The sequence below is a fragment of the Quercus lobata genome, chromosome 8 (genome assembly GCF_001633185.2).
Source record: "Quercus lobata isolate SW786 chromosome 8, ValleyOak3.0 Primary Assembly, whole genome shotgun sequence".
Lineage (NCBI taxonomy): Eukaryota > Viridiplantae > Streptophyta > Magnoliopsida > Fagales > Fagaceae > Quercus > Quercus lobata.
Genome location: NC_044911.1, coordinates 18,177,466 through 18,201,529, shown reverse-complemented (window position 1 = coordinate 18,201,529; position 24,064 = coordinate 18,177,466). Strand labels below are relative to the sequence as shown.

The 24,064-nt window shown below is 36.0% G+C and overlaps 4 protein-coding genes across 5 annotated transcripts in view; 3 read left to right on the top strand and 1 right to left on the bottom strand.

Moving 5' to 3' along the window:
• The first annotated feature begins 1,246 nt into the window (after positions 1-1,246).
• LOC115956537 (disease resistance protein SUMM2-like) lies at positions 1,247-2,395 on the top strand. The gene has a single exon (XM_031074882.1). It carries the CDS (start codon positions 1,247-1,249, stop codon positions 2,393-2,395), a length of 1,149 nt encoding a protein of 382 aa, XP_030930742.1.
• A 105-nt stretch (positions 2,396-2,500) lies between these two features.
• Positions 2,501-3,664, top strand: LOC115956536 (probable disease resistance protein At4g27220). Its single transcript, XM_031074881.1, has one exon. It carries the CDS (start codon positions 2,501-2,503, stop codon positions 3,662-3,664), a length of 1,164 nt encoding a protein of 387 aa, XP_030930741.1.
• A 175-nt stretch (positions 3,665-3,839) lies between these two features.
• LOC115954444 lies at positions 3,840-6,671 on the top strand. Its single transcript, XM_031072299.1, has one exon. The coding sequence runs from the start codon at positions 4,277-4,279 to the stop codon at positions 6,512-6,514; it is 2,238 nt and encodes a 745-aa protein (XP_030928159.1). The 5' UTR covers positions 3,840-4,276; the 3' UTR covers positions 6,515-6,671.
• A 7,853-nt stretch (positions 6,672-14,524) lies between these two features.
• The window catches only part of LOC115955885 (U3 small nucleolar RNA-associated protein 25), a 32,695-nt gene continuing 23,155 nt past the window's right edge, over positions 14,525-24,064 (bottom strand). For both annotated transcript variants that reach the window (XM_031074279.1, XM_031074278.1), the window contains 13 exons: positions 22,392-22,451; positions 22,228-22,266; positions 22,029-22,117; positions 21,711-21,775; positions 21,311-21,357; positions 20,367-20,426; positions 18,249-18,317; positions 16,413-16,442; positions 16,203-16,297; positions 15,953-16,058; positions 15,674-15,736; positions 15,431-15,502; positions 14,525-14,622 (listed from right to left, as the gene is read on the bottom strand). In XM_031074279.1, the coding sequence (XP_030930139.1) occupies positions 14,548-14,622; positions 15,431-15,502; positions 15,674-15,736; positions 15,953-16,058; positions 16,203-16,297; positions 16,413-16,442; positions 18,249-18,317; positions 20,367-20,426; positions 21,311-21,357; positions 21,711-21,775; positions 22,029-22,117; positions 22,228-22,266; positions 22,392-22,451 (870 nt within the window). In that variant the 3' untranslated portion in view covers positions 14,525-14,547. The remainder of the gene's footprint in view (positions 14,623-15,430; positions 15,503-15,673; positions 15,737-15,952; positions 16,059-16,202; positions 16,298-16,412; positions 16,443-18,248; positions 18,318-20,366; positions 20,427-21,310; positions 21,358-21,710; positions 21,776-22,028; positions 22,118-22,227; positions 22,267-22,391; positions 22,452-24,064) is intronic.

Genomic DNA, 24,064 nt, shown 5'->3' with positions numbered 1-24,064 from the left:
AACAGTAACCGCAATTGTTGACTTTCTGCAGTGAACAGTGCACATATGCACTGTTTACGGACCCACAAATTACACTTTTTATCAACTTTTTCATTAAAAATGGGTCCCACGGTACTATTCACACATTTAAAAATTATTTTGCTACAGTGTTTTCAGTTTTCAGTTTTAAGTTTCAGCAAAATAAGTTCTATCCAAACAGACCCTAGTCATTTCATGGCTAAGCCTCATAAACCTGATCTTGATGCTGCCAGTGACTGCCACTCGTCTTTGTTGCCTCAAAGGTTCCCCAGCTCAAGGCATTTTATTGTGGAAATATCATCTCATTTTGACTCAGGTGGGCTAGTTGTCCTTCGAATCACCATTCTACCACCAGTAATGGCATTTATAATGGTGACTGCCCCATTTCTTGGAAAACCAAGAAACAACCACTATTTCTCATTCTTTCTTCAAATCCAAATATAGAGTCATGCCATGGCTTGTTGTGAGTTGACTTGAGTGGCTTTTCTCATTGTAAGCCTACGAAACGTTACTGTGCAACAACTATGCAAATTCAGATTGTAGCCAATCTAGATTTTCATGGAAATAATAATCTAGCTCAAATGCCATCTCCTTTGTGAAAAATACAAGAAGGTTACATTGAAACCACCAATATCCCCTCTAAACATCAGCGTGCAGATATTTTCACAGAGGCATTGGGCATAGATCAATTTCAATTTATGTTATTATGGAATCTGTACCATACTTCCCTCCTATCAAATTCTTCATAGGTTTTGACTCCAATCAGTCAAGAGACAAAAAAGGCGGTAATGAACTTTGGTGGTACATATGGGAGTATGAATTACAATTCCTGGATTTGCTTGTTGCCGAGTTCAAAATCATTAATTTCTAATTCCTCAGTGTCATGGCTTGTTTCTTTCATCTTTATATTTTCCATGTCAGTTGTTCTTTTTTTTTTTCTTTTTTTCTTTTTTCTTTTTTTGGCGTTCTAAAATTTTACCATTAAAGAAATGTAGTTATAACCATATTACTTATTTGACTGTTAATTTATCTGTCAAGAATGAAAGAGTTATTAGTAACTACAAAACAAAATCTGGAGGTACATATTAACTCCATATCAAAAGTTGGGTAACAAAATGTATTCATCCCCTCTTTGTTTTTTTGTTATTCTTCTCTCTCTTTTCCCCAAACACATGGCCAATATGCCTGATCTACATCTTGGGTGCATCTATCATGCAGGGTCTTTCCAATGGAGATGTTAGGTTCAATTGTTGGAAACATAGTTCCTTCAGTACGCAAATATTGGAGTTATCACAAAGAGGCTGATCAACATGTGAAGAATCTGAAGAGAAAATGGGACTTACTGGAAAGCCGGAAGGATGACATAAAAACAAAATTTTATACAGAACTTCATCAAGGAAAGAAACCAAAGCAAGAAGTTAAACATTGGCTTCAAAATGTAGAAACAATTAAGGGTGACATAGACATTGGACAAGAACCTGCCGGATGGATGTTTCTCTCACGTATGCAGAAGGGAGAATTTGCTTTAAAGAAGACAAAAGATGTGGAGGAACTTTATCAAGCGGGTGATTTCACTGATGGTTTGGTTCTTGATCTACCTGAATGCATTGGTAAAATGATGCCACCATCGACCTTAGTGGGAGAAACTGCTCAAAGAACAAAGAAAGAGATTATAGCATGCTTGTTAGATAATAATGTTGGGAAGATTGGTGTTTATGGCATGGGTGGCATTGGCAAAACGACTGTCATGAAAGAAGTTAACAATTTCTTATTAAATGTGTCAGACAAATTTGAAAGGGTAATTTGGGTGACTGTATCAAAGGCTAATGATATTATCAAACTACAAAATGAAATTGCCAGCAAGTTGAAATTAGGACTCCCAAAATTTGAGGATGAAATAACAGGGGCAGCAGAGTTATACACAGCATTGAAAGATAGGAGGTATGTGCTAATCCTAGATGATTTGTGGGAAACATTTGCTCTTGAGAAAATAGGAATTCCAGAGCCTACTTCAGCAAATGAATGCAAAATAGTATTGACAACTCGAGATCTTGATGTTTGTCGAGGAATGAGTTGTAAGGATATCAAAATGGAGTCACTTTCGAAAGAGGAGGCACGAGAGTTAATTTTGCATAAAATGGAATATGATGTTTTTAATACTCCATATTTGAAAGCAATTGCAAAAAATGTTCTTCAAACATGTGCTCGTTTGCCTCTTGCAATCGTCACGATAGCTGGAAGTTTCAAACGCTTAATTCACAATTATGAGTGGAGAGATGCATTGGAACAGTTGAGGACATCATTAAAGGGGTTTGACAATATAGAGAAGCAGGTGCATGAGGTGCTTAAATTTAGTTATGAACGACTGAAAGAATAGAAGCTTAAACAGTGTCTCTTGCATTGTGCACTATACCCTGAAGACTTCAAGATTTACAAAGAAGAGTTAATAGAACATTTGATTGATGAGGGAATTATTGAAAGAATGAAGAGTAGGCAAGCAGAGTTTGATAGGGGCTATTCTATGTTAAGTAAACTTGAAAACGCTTGCTTATTAGAAGGTGTAAGTGAGAAATATTATGAAGAGGGAATGTTTGTGAAGATGCATGATTTGGTAAGAGAAATGGTTCTCCAAGTTGCAAGTCCTAAATTTATGGTAGAAGGTCACTTGGGATTGGAGGATTTTCCTGATGAAGGAAAATGGAGAGAGAATCTCGTAAAGGCTTCTTTGATGTACAAAAAAATATCAAGAATTCCTTCTAATGTATCACCAATGTGTCCTAACCTTTCGACCTTGTTGCTGCAAGGTAACAAGTCATTAAAAAATGTCCCAGATTCTTTATTTAAGCATTTGCATGGGCTCAAGTTTCTTGATCTATCATATACTGACATTGAATCTCTGCCGAATTCAATCTTTAGCTTGGAGAATCTTAATACATTAAGCCTTAGAGGGTGTTGTTATTTAAAGCATGTGTCTTCATTAGCAAAGCTTACAACATTGACAAAGTTAGACCTTGGGGGAACTCTAATTACGGAAGTACCGGATGGTTTAGAAATGTTAGTAAACTTGACATACCTCAATCTGGACGTAGGGAGTCCAATAATCATGCCACTTGGGATTTTACCTAAACTTTCTCATCTCCAGTATCTTAGATTTTCTTGCGTAGTAACAGTGAAAGGAGAGGAGATAGAAAGGTTGAAGAAATTGGAGAATGTTTGGGTCCGTTTTGATGAATTGTATGAGTTTTGTAGTTTTATAAGATCTTTAGAGAAAAGGCAACTCACATGTTACCAAATTCAAGTGGGAGAGTCAGAGGAAGACGTGGATCGGGATATTCAAGACGTAGGAAAAGGTGCAATTTTAGAAAGAGAGTGCAATTTAAGAAGAGAAGGTGAGTCCCGTGTGCTACCGGAAGACGTGCAATCCCTAGATATTGTAGAATGTGACGATTTAACAAGTCTATGCGATGTTCCATCTTTGAAGCACGTAAGGGAATTGAAGAAAATACGTCTTAGCCATTGCAAAGGAATAGAGCACGTTCTTTCGCCTTCTTCTTCTCTTACCGATTCTCTTCAAACTCTCAAGATGAAAGACAGAGAGCTGCATCAGCACGGGTCCCGCCTATCACCTTTTCCCGTCTCAAAGTGATTGAGATATTCCAATGTCCGAATATAAAGAAGTTGCTTCCACCTGGGTTGCTACTACACTTGCGTAACCTGGAAGAGATCTATGTCTACCATTGTAACCAATTAGAGAAAATAATAGGAGAAGCAAGTGATGAAGAAACAGTGGAGGAAGGAATGGACACTACCAAAATCTGTTACGTGCAAAAGAAGTGGAGTTTCTGTTACAGATTTTAACGTTATGCTTGCTGCAGAATATTTGGATGTTTGCTTAATTTTAGGATCAGAATAAGTTGTTGCATAATATTAGGATTAATTGCATTTGTATTTGCATTTTAGTAGGACAAGGGAATTTGTTTATCAAGTGTTTGGGGGGGTAACGGCTATTGGAGCTGGTGTTTGAGTTTTATTAGGATAGTTTGTTCCTAAAAAGCAGGGCTTATCTTGTATAAAAGGAGCAGTAGTTTATTTGAATAAAATCATCAGATAAGAATTATTTATGCAGAATAATCTGTAGAGGTCAAGGATTCCTCAATCAATCCTAATTTTCTTTTTAGTGTTTATCCAATATCTATTAATTATCAAAATAGGTAAAGGTCAAGTCTTGTACGTACCAAAGTGGTATCAGAGCCTGGGGATGGATCAACGTGTGGAGCAACTTGAACAAAATGTCACTTCACTCCTCACCAATCAACAACAAATGCTTGAAAAGGTAACTGAGCTTTTTACAAAGCTTAGTTCCTTTAATTCACACCGTGAGGAAGGAGAGAGCTCCCATGGCCAACCACGTGGATCACACAACCAATGGGGAAATCGTGGTTCACAACAAGGCAGAACCAACCAATCTTACGCCCCTCGCTTGGTGAAACTCGACTTTCCAAGATTCAATGGGAGTGAAGACCCCACCAGTTGGATTTGCCGTGCTGAACAATTCTTCCGTTTCCAAGAGACGCCACTAGAAGACCAGGTTGCACTTGCCTCTTTCCATTTAGAAGGGGAAGCTCAACTCTGGTACCAACTTCTCCAACAGGGAACAGAGTTTGTGACGTGGGAAGTATTCAAAGCTGGCCTTTTGGCTCGTTATGGACCAACCCAGTTCCATGACTTTTTTGGAGAGCTGACCAAATTGCAACAAACGGGATCAGTAAGAGAATATCAATCCCGATTTGAACAACTTCTTGCCAAGGTGGGTCACTTGACACCTACTCGTCAAGTTAGTTGTTTTGTCAGTGGATTAAAGGAGAACATCAAGGCAGATGTCTTGGCTGGACGTCCTACTGACTTAACCACAGCCATCGGACTTGCTAGGTTGTTTGAGGCACGAAATGCTTCTCAAAGAAAAATAATTCAGCCAAACACTACCAGCAGCCAAGTAACAACTCCAGTGGGGACAGATCAACCCGATTCACGCACTCCATCAACGGTACGACGAATGTCACAAGCAGAGCTCAAGGAGAGAAGGGAGAAGGGTTTATGTTACAATTGTAATGAGAAGTTTGTACCAGGTCATCGGTGTAAAAAGCTTTTCCTAATAGAAGCTTGCAATGAAGAGGTTGATGGAGATGTAGTCATGGATGTGGAGTCCTTTGGGAAAGCTGACAACTCAGAAATTTCGCTGCATGTTATAAGCGGAATTAATAGCTCCAAGACCATGAGAGTTCAAGGGCAGATTGGCAACACATTTCCCATTGTGCTTCTTGATTCCGGAAGCACCCATAACTTCATTAGTGAATGCTTGGCAATAAAGCTCATGCTACAATCAGATTTGGGACAGCATGTTAAGGTGAAATTAGCGTCAGGAGAGAAGCTGGTCAGCCGAGGAAAGTGTACTGGAGTCTCAATCAAACTCGGCAATTTCTTTACTAAGGCTGATTTTTACGTCCTACCCCTTGAAGGGTATGAGGTGGTAATGGGGACACAATGGTTATGCACCCTTGGGGAGATAATATGGGATTTTTCCAAATTAATCATGAGGTTTGTATGCGATGGAAGGGAAATCACATTGCAAGGGGTGTCTGTTGATTCCAAAAAAATTTCAGCCATGCTCAATTGGTCACAACCTCGAACTTCCAAAACCATGAGAAGCTTGCATGGATTAACAAGGTACTGTCACAAAATTATTAAAGGTTACAATAAGATTGCAGCACCTCTAACCCAGATGCTAAGGAAGAGTTTATTTAGTTGTATCCTTGTGGCTAAGTCAATCTCTCAGCAGCTGAAGGAGGCCATGACCACAGCACTAGTGTGGGCCTTTCCAAATTTCAACCAAGTTTTTGTCATTGAATGTGATACCTCAAGATCAAGAATAGTAGCAGTCTTGCGACAAAAGCAACTAATTGCTTCTCACAGCCACACTCTTCATGGGAAAAAGTTGCTGCTCTCAACTTATGAAAAGGAGATGTTGGCACTTATCATGGCAGTACAAAAGTGGCGTCACTACCTCCTAGGGAGAAGATTCATAGTGAGAATGAACCATAGAAGTTTAATCAAGATGGATCCTAATTGGTTTCCGGAGAGGTGGCTCTACAAATTGATTGGTTTTGATTTCACTATACAGTACAAGCTTGCTCCACAATCCTATGGTCCATTTCAGATCCTCCAAGGCATTGGTAAGGTTGCCTACAAATTAAATCTTCCAGGCAAGTCTTGCATTCATCCAGTGTTTCATGCTTCCTTGCTTAAAGGTAAGTTAGGGGCCAATGTCTTAGCTCAATCACAGCTACCTGTGGTCCTTAATAGTCAAGCAGTTTTGGATCAAAGGCAGCAGCGTGGCAAGACTGAAATTTCAGTGAATTGGCAAGGCCTATCACCGGCAGATGCTACTAAGGAGGACTTACAGAAGCTTGAAGCATCAATTTCCAGATCTTGCCCTTGAGGACAAGGGCCCTTGTTAAGGGGGGAAGAGTTGTTACGTGCAAAAGAAGTGGAGTTTCTGTTACAGATTTTAACGTTATGCTTGCTGCAGAATATTTGGATGTTTGCTTAATTTTAGGATCAGAATAAGTTGTTGCATAATATTAGGATTAATTGCATTTGTATTTGCATTTTAGTAGGACAAGGGAATTTGTTTATCAAGTGTTTGGGGGGGTAACGGCTATTGGAGCTGGTGTTTGAGTTTTATTAGGATAGTTTGTTCCTAAAAAGCAGGGCTTATCTTGTATAAAAGGAGCAGTAGTTTATTTGAATAAAATCATCAGATAAGAATTATTTATGCAGAATAATCTGTAGAGGTCAAGGATTCCTCAATCAATCCTAATTTTCTTTTTAGTGTTTATCCAATATCTATTAATTATCAAAATAGGTAAAGGTCAAGTCTTGTACGTACCAAAATCACTCTCTCCAATTTGAGGGTTTTAGGTCTGGATGACCTACCGGAACTGAAGACCATCTGTAGTAGCAGTAAAGTAATAGTTTGTGATTCTCTTGAAACGATTCATATAAATAAATGTCAGAAGCTGAAGAGACTCCCTCTCTCTCTGCCCTTTCTTAATGGACAACTATCTCCTCCCCCTTCTCTTCAAAAGATTTCAACATATGAAAAAGAATGGTGGAAATTGCTGGAGTGGGACTCTCTCGACACTAAGAAAGTCCTTCAACCCTTTGTCAATAAATTTTCCTAAGCATGGGTATGTCTCTCTCTTTACTCTCACATCTTTCATCTTTCTTTTATTTTATGGGTATTTTTTTAACTACCATCTAATATATCTTTTTTAAAATTCCCTTTTGGATTGGACCAACTAGCTATTTATCACATCTTCCCAGTAAGTCCGTCCATGGGCATAGATGTATATACGCTTTATACTTCTTGTAAAAAAAATTTCATGAATGGTTTCTTTTCCTGTTTTGTTTGATATAGGATATGCAGTCAATGGTCTGTCCCAAGTCGAAGCTGCTAATATCAGATGTTCCCGTGGTGTGTGCGAGCAAGGATATATTCACTCTTAAATGTGATTTTATTACTTCCGTTCTTATTTGCTAATTTATTACAAACTCTGTTTTGTTATGATTGTGTGTTCCTTTTTCACAAAGTGCCACAATCTTCTTTAATAATGGATCCTCTGCCTAAGTTGTTTTGATACTCATATTCTGTTTCTGTTATCCACATCCACTGTTATCTTCTTCTTCTTTCTCTGCAAGGCTTTTTTTCTTTTTCTTTTTCTTTTTCTTTTTCTTTAAAAAATTCTGTGTACATTTTCTTCCTAATAAATCTTTTGCTGCTAAATTTGGTGAAGATGCTTGGTCCAAACAGTAGGATATCTTGTAAAGTTGCTTTTACAGCAATCATAGCTACAGTGATCTAATTTGTGAATTTTTATTGCGGAATGCCAAATCTTGGATTTCTCTATCATTGGAAAAATCTAGTATATACCTTGTGAACAATGTATAAAATTGGAGCACATCTTATCAATTTCCATTGTAGCTTTGCCTATCTATAGGCTTATGATGTAAGCATCTTTTGATCATCAATTATGCATACTTTTTTGTTAATGTTTTTTGCTTTTTATTGAGTTAATCAACATGAGAAGTTATGGGTGATCCACCCACTTTTTAGCTTCATGTTTTCGCTTTTTGTGGTTGACTTTAGAAGTCTTGGATGATCCATGATCTTCCCCTGGCCTCTAAAATCTCTCTATGTTCCAGCATTGCTTTTGGCTGATTAAATGTCATTGAATTTATATTTATTTTCATTCCTTTTCCTTCTTTCTTGTCCCTTCCTGCTATATTCTCAATTCCTCCCTTGAATACAACTTAGTTCATGAATGATATCAAATTTGGTTTCATCACTAGTTAATAGGTGTAAAATCATTCTCAAAACTACCATTGTAATCTAATACAGATGTTTGGCATTTTACAATGTGGATATTTGATTATTGCCATAAATAAATGTCATATGAATTTAGTTCAAGGTTTAAATGAACAATTCATTACTCAACCCAAGAGACAGAACAAATGGATCTTAAATTAATTAAAACACATCTTGAGAGGGAATTTGGGGACTAGCATAGTAAGGGGTTCTATATAGTAAGTTAACCCACATTTGAAAGGTAATAGCCAACTAGCATCTCAAGTTTTAGAAACTCGAGATCTATATAAAACTCGAGCCTTAAAGACTCGCTTTGCACTTGATGAGTTGGACACTATTGTGCCACATAGATCTCGAGTCTTAAAGACTCGATTTCTACAAAGCAAAAACCGAGTCTTTAAGACTCAATTTGCTTCGGGAAAATGGTTACCACCTCATAGATCTCAAGTCTATAAGACTCGAAATTGAATTAAAATTTACTTGTATCTCGAGTCTTATAGACTCGATTTTTTCTAGGCAAAATTGTATAAAACACGAATACGCAGAACATGTGAATAACTCTCACCTTTAAAACACAGATACGCAAAACACTCACAACTCTCACCCACTCTTAGCCTCCGACACTCTCACACTCCTTAGTAAACTCACTGCCTCACTCACCCATAACACTCACACTTCTCACACCATATTGTCTCTGATCTCACACCACATTGCCTCTCTGTCACTACCCCTCTCTCTCAAAAAATTTACACCTCAGGTAAGGGTTTTGATTTGATTGTTGGGTATTATTTGTGGGGTGTGGGTTAAAGAGTTTGACTATTTAGATACTTGAGAAAATATTTAATGGCATTTCTGGGATAACTGATTTAGGTTGTGGATTTTGTTGTAAATGGTTTGTGTTTTTATCAAATTTTTCTTGTGTGAGTAACTCTTGTGACTCATTGCAATTAGTGAGTGTCTCTTGCTTCAAGATGGACATAGTTAAAAAGAACAAATATTTCACTATGTGAAAGTGAAATATATTGATCTTTGTAATGCAAACAGTTTTCTGCATTCAAGTTTATTATAGTTGCACACCCTATAGACGGAGTTGGTGGGTTGAACCAGAGCTTGAGCTCACCCTATTAGGGGAGAGCCTGAGGGGCCACCAGGCCAAGAGGCCTTTGGCATAGATGAGATGATTCTTAATCTTTGAGAGGCTTGATATTTGGTGAGCATGGTGGTTATGGGAAAAACAAATAAATTGAAAGGGGATTAGATGACATATTTATCTGATTTGAAGATAATAGGTGCTGTAATGTTAACCGAAAAACACACCAGATGTAACTTGAATTTAAGCATATAGTATACAAGAAAAGTTGGGCATATAGTATATAAGAAAAGTTGGGTTTACTCCCTAGGAGTGGGCCCAAAGGGCTCTGCCGTGATGAGGATCCACTTCATCAAAAAATAATAATAAATGTTGGGTCTTAGAAGCCGTGGTTGCACCAAGTGACTATATTCTCTCTATGGTTATGACAAGTGGTTACAATTTTCTTGCGTTAACTGGCTACCCTTTATTAAAGACTTGAACAAATTATATAGTTTTTTTTGAGAGGGGGGCAGTGCAGAGGGGGGGGGGGGGGGAGTGTGTTCACATTAAACCCTATTTTTAAAATGTGTTACTATTAACTAAAAATAACAAACATTAACATAAGCTGTGACTAAAATCTCTCTTAAAAGAAAATTCATGTGAAATTATAAGGCTTCTAGTATGTAATGTATTTGTTTTGTACTTTGTGTAGTTTGACTAGATAAAATGTTTTTTAACTAACATTATAACTTGACTCTAACAGGTTCACAATGACTATAATTGATATAATCTAATAAACCACTGTGGTCCGCTTAAGAATGCCAATGCGAACAAGGGATTGTCATTTGAAGGGCCAGATATAAAGTGCTATTATACCCAAATTGATAGTTGGTTGAAGACCCTTGATGAATTGAAGATGATAGTTATGGAAGAATTGTGTGTGAATCCTTCTGTGCACAACATACAAAGGTGAAAGGGGAAAGGATAATATAAGGTGAATTGTGTGTGAAGACCTCTAGCACCGTTCATTACAATAATATAAGTCGAACAATTTTAAATAATTTATAAATTTTGTAGAAAAGGTGAAAGGATTAAAAATTGCCTTTAGGTTAGTAAATTTTGTGCTTTACTTGATGTTGCAAGTGTTTTCAATCCCCATATATTCAGAATTTATGTGGATAATGGGAAGCTTAGAGAGAAAGCAGATAGTAATTGTCTTGATTTGCATAATTTTAATGCAGAAATTTTGCTCTTTAAGTTGATAAGATCATACAACCTATTTTACTAGAACCCATGCTCCATTGTTGTGCACAAGATGAGGCTTTGAAAAATATTTTTCAATTGACAACCAAAATGTGTTAAATAGGGATAAAACAATCAAATTAAAAAATTTCATCATGAAAAAAATATTCTGCAATTAAATTATTTTTCCTATTATACGATGTAAGGCATTTCATTACCTTATAACAATGTGAGCATTGAAGAGAAAGATCCTTGGATTGTTAATTTGTTATTCCTCCATATGTTTTGCTATTCATTAGTTCTTTTGAGCTGTAGGCTTTCAAGAAAACCTACTTGAATGTCTATAATCTTTCGTTACGTATTGAATATCCTCTTTAGTTTCCTCTAAGTTCAATATTGCTGCATGGTTCACATTTCATATGTTATAAAAATGCTTAATCATTCAGGAGGTTTATTTCTGATCTGAATCAATAGATATTCCCTGCATACCCTAGTATTGTCCTTCATAAACTTGTAACTCTAGAATGCCTAAAAATTTAGAGAGCTCTCGTATGTTTTGAATCTATTGTATTATTTCTCAACTTGTAACTCAAAGATGCTTAAAAATTTAAAGAACTCATGCGTGCTTGTGAACTTATTGTATCATTTCTCAACTTGTAACTCTAAGATGCTTAAAAATTTAAAGAACTCATGCATGCTTGCAAAATTATTGTATCATTTCTCAACCTGTAATTCTAGACTGCTAAAAATTTTAAGTAAATCTTGTGTGTTTGTAAACCTATCATATCGTATCTCAAAGTGTTGGGTTTTGCCTGTGAATTTGTGCGGTCTTTAAAATGCATTAAATGATCAAAGTGTTGGGTTTTTCTCCTGTATTTGTAGAAGGAATCCCAGTTTGAAAAATCTTGTGATACTTGTAATGAATAAAAGGTTGTGGGTCATGAAGTGGAGATAAAGCCAATTCATAGCAAGGTAAGAAAACTGGAGGAAGTCCAGTATTTGTAGAAAACTAATTGAGTGACCAAAGATACTTAGAAAAATTATTAGGTTTCTAAATTACCTTGTGCAAATTTGAAGTAAAAACACACCCTACTTCAATACAAAAGTGGATCAAAAGCCAGAAGACGTTATCAGAGTCTTATTTCTAATTAACTTTTGATGTACAAGGAAGAATCGTTTTATTGTGTGGTTATGTGGTATGGTTCCTTTTTTAGATTTATCGGATTGTTAAATATAATATGTACAAGAAATTAATGTAAATTAGCAAATATTGAATTTGGGGAATCAATTGGAACTTGAAACCATGCCTAGGTGATTTTTTTTTTCTTTTTTCTTTTTTCTTTTTTTTTTTCTTGGTGTAATAGTCAAAAGGTCCAAGAACAACCAATTAGAACAAAAGAGCAGTGCAGAACAAAGGACTCGGCCCACATCCAACTGCCTTCTAGTTCACACCATATTCATAAAGCTAGTAGAAGCCTCGCTGCCGTCTGACCTCAACCAACACCAATTGACTGAGAGAGTCAATTTTGGATTTCAAAATCGAGTCCCTGAGACTCGATTTACAAACAAAATTTTTTTTAAAACTTTGAGTCTCAAGCGCAGCCTCACCCCACCAGATCGGATCAGATCACAGAGGGAGAAAGAGTCAGATCAGATAAGAGAGAGGGAGACCAGATCAGAGAGAGGGAGACCAGATCAGAGGCCACACGACCTGGGCAGCGCGACGCCTGGCCGCGCGACCCAGGCCGCCAGGCTCGCGCGGCCTGAGGTTCACCGCGGCCTGGGTGGATCTAATTTCTTCTGGGTTTTTTCTTCGTCGATTTTTTTTTTTTTTTTTTCTGTATCTGATTTCATTTTAGTTATATATAGGCTTATAAATCGAGTCTTTAAGACTCGATTTTTAAGCAATCGAAATATGATGAAAATCGAGTCTTAAAGACTCGATTTTCAGATCAAAATCGACACTCTTATACTCGAATTGTTAATAAACTATATAGTTTCAAAACCGGTCTACTAACTAAATAGTTTAGATTTGATGGCCATTTGGCCATTTTCGCCGGTTTTAACATCCAACATCACCTTATCCCACATAGCAGTTACATCCCGCAAGTAGTCAAAAGAAGCACAGAGTGGAAGCCTTTGGCCAAATCCAAAGTAAATGCTTCCCTGACAGCCAAGATGATGCTACTCTTGAATCAGAAACCCATCTGCAGCAACCAGCTAGCATCTTTCTTCCTTCCCTATCTTTCCTGACAAAACTGGACCCCTTCTATGCACACCCCTCACTTTACATGCATCCTCCAGTAGAAGCTGCCACCCTACAGTTTTTAAGTGAGAGTCTATCGCCATCCAGCCTATTTGGAGCTCAAACCTCTGCTGCTGCTGCAATCCTCTGATAAAATATATGAGTTCGTGCTTTTTATATATTAACTAGTAGGTCAGTTGTACAAACTTGGACTCCAATACTAAAATTAGTTTTGTAATTGAGATTTGATTGATTTCCATGTAAAGAAGATTTATTTTTCCTATTCATTTTCTTTTTAAAAAATTTGATCTGAGTCTATTATGATATGGTTGTTTAAAAACGTTATTCTTTTTAGATGTGTTCTCTAAGAAGAGATGGGAGCCTAGATAAACTAGAAATGTTACTGTAATACTATGTTATCTTCTGGTGCATGGTCTGCTAGAATCCAGATTGAGCACAAGACCGACTAAACTTTGGAATGGAAGCATAGGGCGAAAAATATTAAAAATTTTAGGTTGATATATATATATATATATATATACACACAAAAATGGCCGTAACATTGTCTTGAGAAACACTGGGGTCAGTGGCATTATCCTCTCTCCCTTGAAACTTGGTTTTAATTTACGTATCAGATGACAATTGCTATGATTCTCAGATGTCGAAAGAATACCCAAAGAGCAAGCTTTCTTCCGCAATGGTGCTTGGTCCCAACCAAATATAATGACATTCTCATACACTGCATTATCAGCTCATTACCAGCAACTACAGCTCAATTGCTCATCATATAAGAAAAGCCCAGGCTTAGCTTGTTTGCTTGTTGCAATTGTAACCGTCAAAATTACAAGTCACTTAAAATGGCACAATTTGCTTGTCAAATGCTGACCTGCTGAGCACCACTGTTTGAAATCAAGAAGCATCAGACTCTTGACTGATCTGGCCCACCTAGAAGAAAAAACGCTTAAAGCTGATACATGCACACTCAAAACTTCGTGAAGCTTGCTAGCATCTGTAATAGTTTATATTGAAAAAACTGGGATCTACTTACTATTGATAAACAGTGATCAGGAGAAAAAAAATATGTAACTAAAAAGGAGACTACTCCAAGTGACAAATTACAGCAGCAATGAATTCCCCGAGAATAGTGAATTTGAAAAGAGGGAACAACTAATACAAAGAATCCTGCTATATGCCTTGCTTTCCTATACAAACTTTTCACTTAAATTTCTTAAATACAAATTCAGCATTCTCAATCAAATCAGAAAAGAGGGATAAAAGAAACGAAGAGCAAGTCCTGAAATGCTTATTGTCAAAAAAGATCCAACTCCTCGAGTTATAAAATTGATTTCAAGCATCCTTTCAAGACCAATTATTATCATTGCTAGCTAAGGTCAAAGGAAGAATATCCCAACAGTCTCTAATGCAGTGATGTCGGAAATAAAGCTTGGCTTCTCTGGTGCTTATGGACAATGGGATTGCCATTCTGGCCTCTCCCATACATTATCCTTTTTGCATTTACTAGTGTCTAGAGCACAGAAAAGTCTTCTAGCAAAAAACGAAGACACCCTTCTCTGACGTCACCATCCTTTTTGAAGGAGCAGTTCCAACAATTCTCTCCAGCTAAAATTTAGTCAGCAAGGGGGGGAAATGTCAGTACTAAACTACATTATAAAGTATGGGGATATAACATTAAAAAAAACACCCAAAAAGAGAAGAGGACAGAGTGATGAGCTGAGGACCCCAAATTTACCACCAATGGAAACTCTTAGCCCTCCCCCACCTCCATCATAATTTTTAAAAATAAAAATCTACATGGTAAACCTAAGGAAATAGAGAGAACAGCTAACAGTCAAAGTACGTCTTGGATGTCTTCGTCAGGTCTTATAACAAAATGGCATATGTCAATGCATGTCATCAGTTATTATCGGGATAAGAGTTCAATATCATAACTCTGTAACAGTGCTTAGTGGTATCCATGACTGCATCAACCATCCTCAGTTAAAGTGAACATGGATGTAGGACTCACAGGATTACATGAGTACACTACATACACATGGGGTTCAAAGCACAATCCACAAGCAGTACTGCCTTGCATCACCACCTAAAAGCACGGATAAGGACACAGATATGACACAACACAGGACACAATAATTCTTGAAAAATTATGACAAAATGATGGGGGATAGGAAAATTAATTAATTCATATCTTTAGATATATTTTCTTCATTTTTAGGCATATTTTATGTTTAATTGAGTTCTCAAAATAATAAAACATTTAAAAACATATCAAAACCAAAGGATTTTTTTAAAAAAAAATAGATTAAATTAAAAATTATATTTGTTCCTCCCTGGGGGCACATGTAAGGTGTACCCTGCTTTGTAACCGCCCATATGTGCAAGCCTACCAATAAAGAGAGCAGAATATTACCCTGAACTGATCAAAGCGAGAAAATAGCACTGTGCAAGACATGTTATGGGACCCATCAAGCATATTAACAATCTGCAAAATCCAAGATGACGGTTAAAGAGATCCAAAATAAGGTGAGATTTACCCATCCAATTTTTGTTTTAAAATAATGATAATAATAATAGGCTTTCCAAAATGCAGCAATAATTTAAAGAACGAGGCTGCTATGAGAAAGGCAACCTATTATACAAAGATCACGCTCACCTCAGGGTAAAACTCCTTCCTCTCTGGCAGTGAATAGATTATTAAATTCTGAATACCACGAATCTACAAGCAAGGAAATATGAATGGATATGTCAACACTATGCATTATAAAAAATGATTCTGATATTTGATTTGATAATTTAGATGCCTTATAGAAGTAAATCAAGCATAGATGCAGATATATCAAGTTAGATATGAAAGCATAGATGCACTTAGGTACACTGTTGCACCTATAACTTTACATGGTGAAAAATTGTGTGCAGAAGCAGTCTAAATAACCTTGTATCTGTAGTAAAAATGTGCCCTCTCCGTGTAAAGCATAATTTTACGCCTTCCTTCAAAAAACCAAAGCCGTGCACGGGAAATATCACTCGGTTGTGTATACCTGAAGAGCAAGACCACCATCCCAGGTAATTACATGAAAAACCCATGGAGAAAATTGATATCTTAAAATGCAATGCTGAATGCTTTGGCAGGATTACATATAACGGTCAACACAAGCAATGAAAAAGAAAACAAAGCTTCTTACTCCCCAAGCAGACAGAAAGATGCTTCCTGTGACTTCAAAAAATTTCGAATTCGAACAAATTCAAAGTAAGAACTGATAAATAGCATAGTTCCCCCCTGCATTGGAAAGTTCCACAGAAGTTTAAAACATTGAACAGTTTATGACAGTCATATCAAACACTTAAAATTTCACATTAGATTGTTCTTTTAAGTTCAAGAAAAATAAAAGTACCTGAACCGAATCTTTTATCTTTGGGAACACCTGCACAAATAAAGTCATTATTAATTATAGCCTGATAACTTTTAGTCTTCCAACTGGAATTTCTTTTTAAGACAGAAGACTCTCATGTAACGTAATGGATGAGTAGCAGCCGAATGAATGAGAAGAAGAAATTGACCCTTTCACAAACCAAAGATAAGTCTGAGATCCTCAGATGGTCCAATAATTTTAACAAAAACCTATTAATGCATAGGTGAATTCAGGTGAACGAGCAAAACAGAACCTAAAATGACATGGGTGGAAGTAAGGACAACGAAATTCCAGTTACAGAAGAGGGACACAGCCATGGATAGCACAAACTGCCATTCATCACCCAAGCCTAGTTAAGACGAATCACATCTAAAGCCCAAACACAGGCCATGGTATTATTCTAGGAAGCATGGACACAATATGATATATGGGTACAATATAATATGGACAAAACAATATGATAATTTTGAAAAATTAGTATATGGAGCAGAGACATAACAATTAATTAATTAATATAATATACTTTTCAATATATAACTTTCAATCCCACCAAAAAAAAAAAAAAAAAAAGCCCTTTGAATTGCAATACCAATACCCGGACCAAATAGCATCAAGGTCACCTATACAAAAACATCTAACCAAAGAAACTAAATAAATAAATAATATAAACTAAAAAAATGGCCCCATGTTGACTGCACAGGAACATCCACAACCCTTTGCCAACCCCAAAAACTATGTAAACCAACTTATATTCCAGAACCTCCCAATCTGCTTATCAGGGTTCCTGATGGTCTCATTCTTACGGATGGCCAAGATCTCATGGGTGGCACCACTAACAATACTCAGCAGCTGCCCACCCAAAAGTTTTGCTGTTGATCTTCGCCCAAAGGGATTCAAGCTCATGAGTCATGGGTGTGGGCCTCAAGCTTATGAACATCCTAGCTAAGTTCCACATCCAGGTTAAGTTGAGCTGCAACTGACAGTTAAAGTTCAAAGCCTTAACCTAATCTAAGAGACTTACAGGACTTGAAATTTCATTAATATCAATAGCCGGGGTTAACATCTCTCAAATGGGGCAACCCATTGGTATGTTCAATTCTCTAGACCTGTCCAAGACTGAGAGTTGGATAGACTTCACTGGAGGCCTGCTAAGAGTAGGGGTTTTGAGGTGTGAGGTTATTATCTTTCCTGACCTTCATCTAATGGCACTTCATTTCCTTGGAAGTTGGTGCAGCGTTCAAAAGTCCCCTCTAGGGTTTTGCCTTATTTTCTTGGACTGCTGCTCTAGGGAAGATTTTATCTACGGACAATCTCCGAAAGAGAGGCATTATTATAACGGATTGGTGCTGCACATGAAAAAGGTATAGGGAGTCAATGGATCATCTTCTTCTTCATTGTCCTATCTCTTACGAGTTATGGACAATGGTTTACTGTTTATTTGGACTCCACGTTTGCAGCTTGGCAGGGTTATTTTGGTAGGCATAGAAACATTGCATTTTGGAAGGAGGTACCACATTGCGTCATGTGGCGTCTTTGGAGAGAACGAAATGCTAGAAGTTTTTAGGGATGTGAACAATCTATCCTTGAAATTAAAGCCTTCTCCCTAAGTACACCTATGGTGTATTTGGGATGTTTTATTTTAATACAATTTTTGTTACATATCAAAAAAATAAGGGGGACCAAAAGTTCTAATTCAAGTAAAGATGCCTAAAACTTTATGGTAATTTTTGAGTCCTAAGAAGAGATGTGATATCATATGTTCCATTCACAAGATGCATTTGCACAACTAAATCAACAAGATATAAGTTCAAAACAAACCTTGACAAAATAATCAAAACGAGCATCATCAGCATCTGCTATTGAGTCCACATCAAATCGCTCATAAATCTGTAAGGTTGAGAGAGCATAATAAAACTTAATGTTTACACAGTAAGAGAGGGGATTTAAAATAGTGATCAATGAGATTAGAATCCTACTAAAACAAGAAAGGAAATCATGTACTGAAGATTAGAATTATGTCAGCATTTTTTATTAGCCACAGTAACCATTGAAGGATTAAAACATAGGACACAATTTCCAACCTAATTAGTAATTACATTGAAAACAAAACCATTTTTCACATTTTATTTCCAAATTCAATTTCAACATTTCATGAAATTACCCTGCTCCATGCATTGACCCCTCAAGAGCCATCTCAAACAAAAGTGTCAGCAGCTAGAAATAATACCGAAGAGGGGAAAATAAGTCCAGGAAAAAAAACACTACCTTCATCTCCCCTTTCTAAGTGTACCCCAAATGTTTGTCCTAATCAAAAGTAAATATGATATGTTTTTCCAAAATATCTTCCTTCCTAAGGTTTAACATTAATCTCACTTTTGGAAGAAAAAAAAAAGCAATAAAGGGATGACATTGGAAACACAAGAAATAAACAGGCACCTGTTAAATGCATCTATGTTAGTATCTCAGATGTCATGAGCAGGAATGATGACTTTAAGGAATTATAATAATGATGATTAAAAAGACCAAGTCAATCAACCATCTAGTATTTCCTACTAGGTAGAATGCATAATGGTAGAATGTATAAGAGAAGGTGAAGATCCATTTAACCAACCAAGAGGGAAACATTCTTTTCGACTTAAAAATTCTTGAACTGATAACTAACCCTATGTTTGTACGGGGGAAGATGGAGGAAGAGGAGAGGAAAAGGTGGATTGAATGCAGGGGAAGGTGGAGGGAGAGGAACAAGAAATTGGATGCATATTCCAGCCACGTATCCTAATGAATCCCACATTTTTTGTCCCATAGAAATCTATTCCATTTTTTTGTCAGCCTAGAGATGAAAATCCTTAAGGCACGTAATTGTCCGTCTCATCTCTCTATCTTTGTGCATGTTATTTTTTATAAGTGTTTGTCCATCTCTTCCCATCCCCCCCCCCCCAACCCAAATTATCAAATTGGAAAAAGACAAAATTATCCCATAGCAAAGATATAAACAAAGACTGGAGATGACAATTCGAGATGAAATTATTTATTTATTTATGGCTAACAGGAGACACAAATATGAATATGCAGATGATATACCAACACTGGTAATAATTAGAAACATTTGAGTTTTTTTTTTTTTTTTAAGCTTAGAGGTGATGTCCAGCCTTTTAGGGAACATGGCAGAAAGTGAGCTAGTCGTGGGGCAAAAAAGAACATGATGAAAGAAGAGCAGTAAAGTGCAATGAATATGTATTTACCAAAAATTAAAAAAAAAGGTTAAATTCAAAATATAAGAAAACCTATGGTGTATAAAATCCCCTATGGAATATCATATAAAATACACTAGATCCATCATAATTGCACATTAAACTATCATCCTTGAAAGTTTGATCCACCCTTTGCATTCATTGCCTTAAACATATATATCAGGATCAATATTCAGGCTTATGACTTCCATTTAAAGAAAGTAAAAATATTTGATTTGTAATATATTAATCACAAACACGTACTTAACTGTTTGCTTAATGTCATCTTCAGTTTGTAATTAATTTATGGGAATAAAAATGTTTTTTGTACTAAAAATTGGGGGGATGAATGAGCAGAAATGCAAAGAGATGTAACACACAATACTGTCCATTTATGATTGATCACTGTATTTTGCATGCCTGATTGTAATGTCCCTTTGTATACATCCTGTACACTTGGGTGACTATTTTTTTTGGTATCAATAAAATTTCATTACTTATCAAAATAATACTTCCATTTACATTAATTTAGATCTACCCAGTCTCAATTTTTTCTGCTGACAGAATGATCACTGATTCACCCAGTTCTTGAAATATCAAACAAGAAATGAAATAAAATAAGACAACATGAGCATCTTAATGTCTTAAGATACTAAAAAACCAGCTCTAATTTAAGCATACAGAAAGGACGGTGAGGCAAACACACCTGCCGTACTTGAAGTATCACTTTTGGAAGAATGCCTTTATACTCGCAAACTAACTTCACCTGAAAACAGTATCGATATCATAAAATTTAAAATAGATGAGATTATACATGACATTTTTTTGTTTAAAAGAAAAAAATGCTTGCATAGGAAGCAATATACCAGTCCACCTTTATTCACAGCAAGCAGATCATTTTTGTTTTCATCATAATAGGAGTATACTAGTAATACTCAAATAAAAGAGATCAATGTTTTATTAGCTATTGGCATATAGGTGATTTAGGGCAGAGAAACCAGAACAGGAAAAACATATTTTACTCAGAAACATGACTCAACATAGTATAAAAAGAGATTACAACAAAAAATGAATATTAAATAGGACCACATTATAAATAAGCATTGTCTCAACATTAAAATATAGGACAGGTAGAAAATGAGTGACATGGTGGAATGCCTCGTGAACATAGAGTACAAACACAGATAGAAGATAGAAGATAGAATAGCTTTGACTAAGCCTTGGCTTGTGAGTCATATACCTAAGAGGATCCATGACTACACTTAATTTGCATCAACACTAAAAAAGAAAAATAAATAAATAAATAAATAGAACCCAGCAAATCCTTCGGTGAAATCCTTGATAAAATGTGTCAAAATGTAGTACTTGAAACTTATTGTTTAAATTTCTCTCTAAACTAAATTCACTTGTTAAGTTAAAACTTTTGGCTAGCCTAGAATGAACTGCACTTCTCTAATCAACCCATTTGTTTCTTTTTCCCTCAGGCAATAAATCAATGGAAGAAAAGGATATAGTCCCCTCTTCTCATTCTTCCAAAGTGAAGTGATAGCTTCTTAAGCCTCCAGGCAGTTCATGATCACCTATTCTGAGGTAGGTTACTACATTGGTGTGAAGACAGTATAGAAAATGTAAAAATGAATATCAACATACTTTTCCTTGGTAATTACTGCAATGGCGATTGAACAAGGCATTGATATCTGGGACAAGAAAGTACAGATACAGATTAGAATATATCAATTTTTCAAATATTAGTCAAAGGTACTCGTGTTAAATATGGTCAAAAGCTCTGGATTGCCCTGACAAAGGCTAGCTGGATCATGCATACATATAAATAGGATTGAGAAAGTTAAAATCTACATCACACCATAATTTGCAAATTTGAAAAAATTACAACTGGATTACCCAAGGTGATTTATGATATGGTTTCTCACACCTCCACAACCACCCCCCCCCCCCAACAAAAAAATAAAAATAAAAACATATACACGCACACAAACGATGGCAATGTTCTTATCAAAGCTTTTTTAAGAATAGCAGGAAACCCTATTACCTGGGTTAGAATAATAGCCCAAAATAATTGATTGCCGGTAAAACTTTGCATATCCATCCAGACACCTAAACATGAAAGACAAGTTAAAGGGTCACTATAACTCAAGAAAGGATATAAAGCAGAAGATCTTTTGATTAGCTAAGCATTTCTTTATATATAAAACATCAAGAGGAAACTTTGTTTATATCCCATACACTAGAGGTTCCCTCAGTCAACCCGCACAGCCACACCATAAAAAAGAAAAGTAAAAATTTAAATAAATGGGAGGGAGGGGACAAACACAATGATTAAATTATCTTGGAAAATCGTATTACATACCATGGTCTAATGCGCATAACATCAGTTCCATGCTGCTTTGATGGTATGTGATTCAATTGTTCAACAACTGTATTCACATGGGACCAATTCTGGATAATTTTCATCAAAAATAAAAAGAATAAGAAACAAAATGGACAATTTGCACCATATGAACTGCAACAAATATATTTATAGCAATTAAATTCACTGCACCACATACCTGCATTGCTATGACATCGGCATGATCAATGATAAGAACCTGCTCATGGCAAATACCTTTTCTGTTAACAACATAGTAAACTCTATAGGCACAATTTTTTTTTTTTAAGTGAGAGAATAATTATAATGACATACTCCTGAAAAATGAAAAAAAACAAAAATTACCTCTATAGAGGAGAGATAATCTACATCTTTTTCCTTGAATGTTTTAGCCTCCGAAATTTTCTGACATGAAAAGTCTGGTGTCACTTGCATTTTTAGCCAAAATAAAAAAGGTAAAATTCTCCATAAAATCTCAATAGTATAACCAAACATAATATTATACAGGTAGAAAAGGCAACTAACAATAGACCTGCACTATATATACAGTTTAAGATCCCTGTAGGGTGAACATCTTGCCAAAATAATACATAAAACTATGTTTCTTCTCATCGCCCCTCAAACATGCTGGATGACTTGGTTTGGAAGGCATCATTCGACCATTTGGAATATGATCCCAGCATGTTTAATGTGGTTAGTTTGGCAAGAACGCAATACCCGCACTTTTAAAGAAAAGGAGAGAACCTTAAATCATCTAAAATCTCTCCTTTTTGGTACTCTGTTTCTTTGGGCTCGTATTTGGGGGTGTACGAATTGTATTTCTTTATCTGATTTTTTAGCCTCTAGTTCCTTTAGTTCTTGATTTTTGTATCTGTTTCTTGTTCATAGTGTTCACTATCGTGAAAATGATATTCAATTTTTTCAATAAAAAGTCTTATTACCGATCAAAAAAAACATGCTGGATGACTTGACAAAATGATAACATATCAGTAAGGAGAGACATTTTTCATCATGATGGAATCTTCTGTTTCCATATGCTTACATTTTGAAATGAACTAGGATTCATGTCTTCAAACTAAATTACTGAAATATACCAATTAGAATTATAGTTAGGTGATTAAATTCATCATTTCTTAACAGCTTAAAATTTTGGGACAATTGTAATTTATCATGGTATCAAAATAAGTGGTCCCAAGTTCAAACCCTATCTCCACTCTACTTAAAAAGTCCCATATGTTCAGCCCATTTATTAAGGGAAGTGTTTAAATTATGTTTAAATAATTAAATTCGTCATTTCCTAATAGCTTAAGCATTTAGGCTAATCGGTAATTTATCAGTACCCATCACTTAGAAAAAAGGGGAGGGATGTGGGTAGGGGAAGAGTGTTGGAAGTAATAATGCCAGCAACTTTTGGCTAGAGATTTCCTCAGAGGCTCTTTTATACCTTGGACATTAAGTAAACAAGGTGCAATTCTGAAGCCATGTATATTCCCAGAGAAGACAAGAATAAAAAGCCTTAAATACTACAGTCTGTCAAGGAAGGATCGCAACTCATTATAATATTGCCCAAAAGAGAAGGGGGGAAAAAGAGAACGAGTTATCATGTTCTCCTATCTTGATGCACAAAAGAGAGAGTTGTGAACATAGTACTTGAAAATAATTGCTAGCCTTCCACTGAGCTTAAAGTCAAAGAGGATCTTTTAAGCTAGAGTGTAAGTAGACAAACACTTCTACAGACACCAAGAAAACTGAAGAGTGAAATTTGCTTAATTTACCCTTTTTTTTCTTTTTTTCTTTTTTTTCATTTAAAAAAGAGGCAATTGAAATGAGGAGCGAAATTCCAAATTCAAAGAAGAAAATTATATGACACTCAAAGGTATTGCAACTTCATCCCCTTCACAAATAAAAGACACTAGAAGAACTTAATTTAAAATCTGTATTCTTTGCAGGACCAGCCTTGCAGAAATTGAGCCATTAAGCTGAGCCATGAGAACAGGCATAAAGAGTTAATGTTCAAA

Bases quoted from the DNA above. Each gene is read 5' to 3' on its own strand.
- LOC115954444 (XM_031072299.1), top strand. From the start codon at position 4,277: ATGGATCAACGTGTGGAGCAACTTGAACAAAATGTCACTTCACTCCTC.
- LOC115956537 (XM_031074882.1), top strand. From the start codon at position 1,247: ATGGAGATGTTAGGTTCAATTGTTGGAAACATAGTTCCTTCAGTACGC.
- LOC115956536 (XM_031074881.1), top strand. From the start codon at position 2,501: ATGAAGAGTAGGCAAGCAGAGTTTGATAGGGGCTATTCTATGTTAAGT.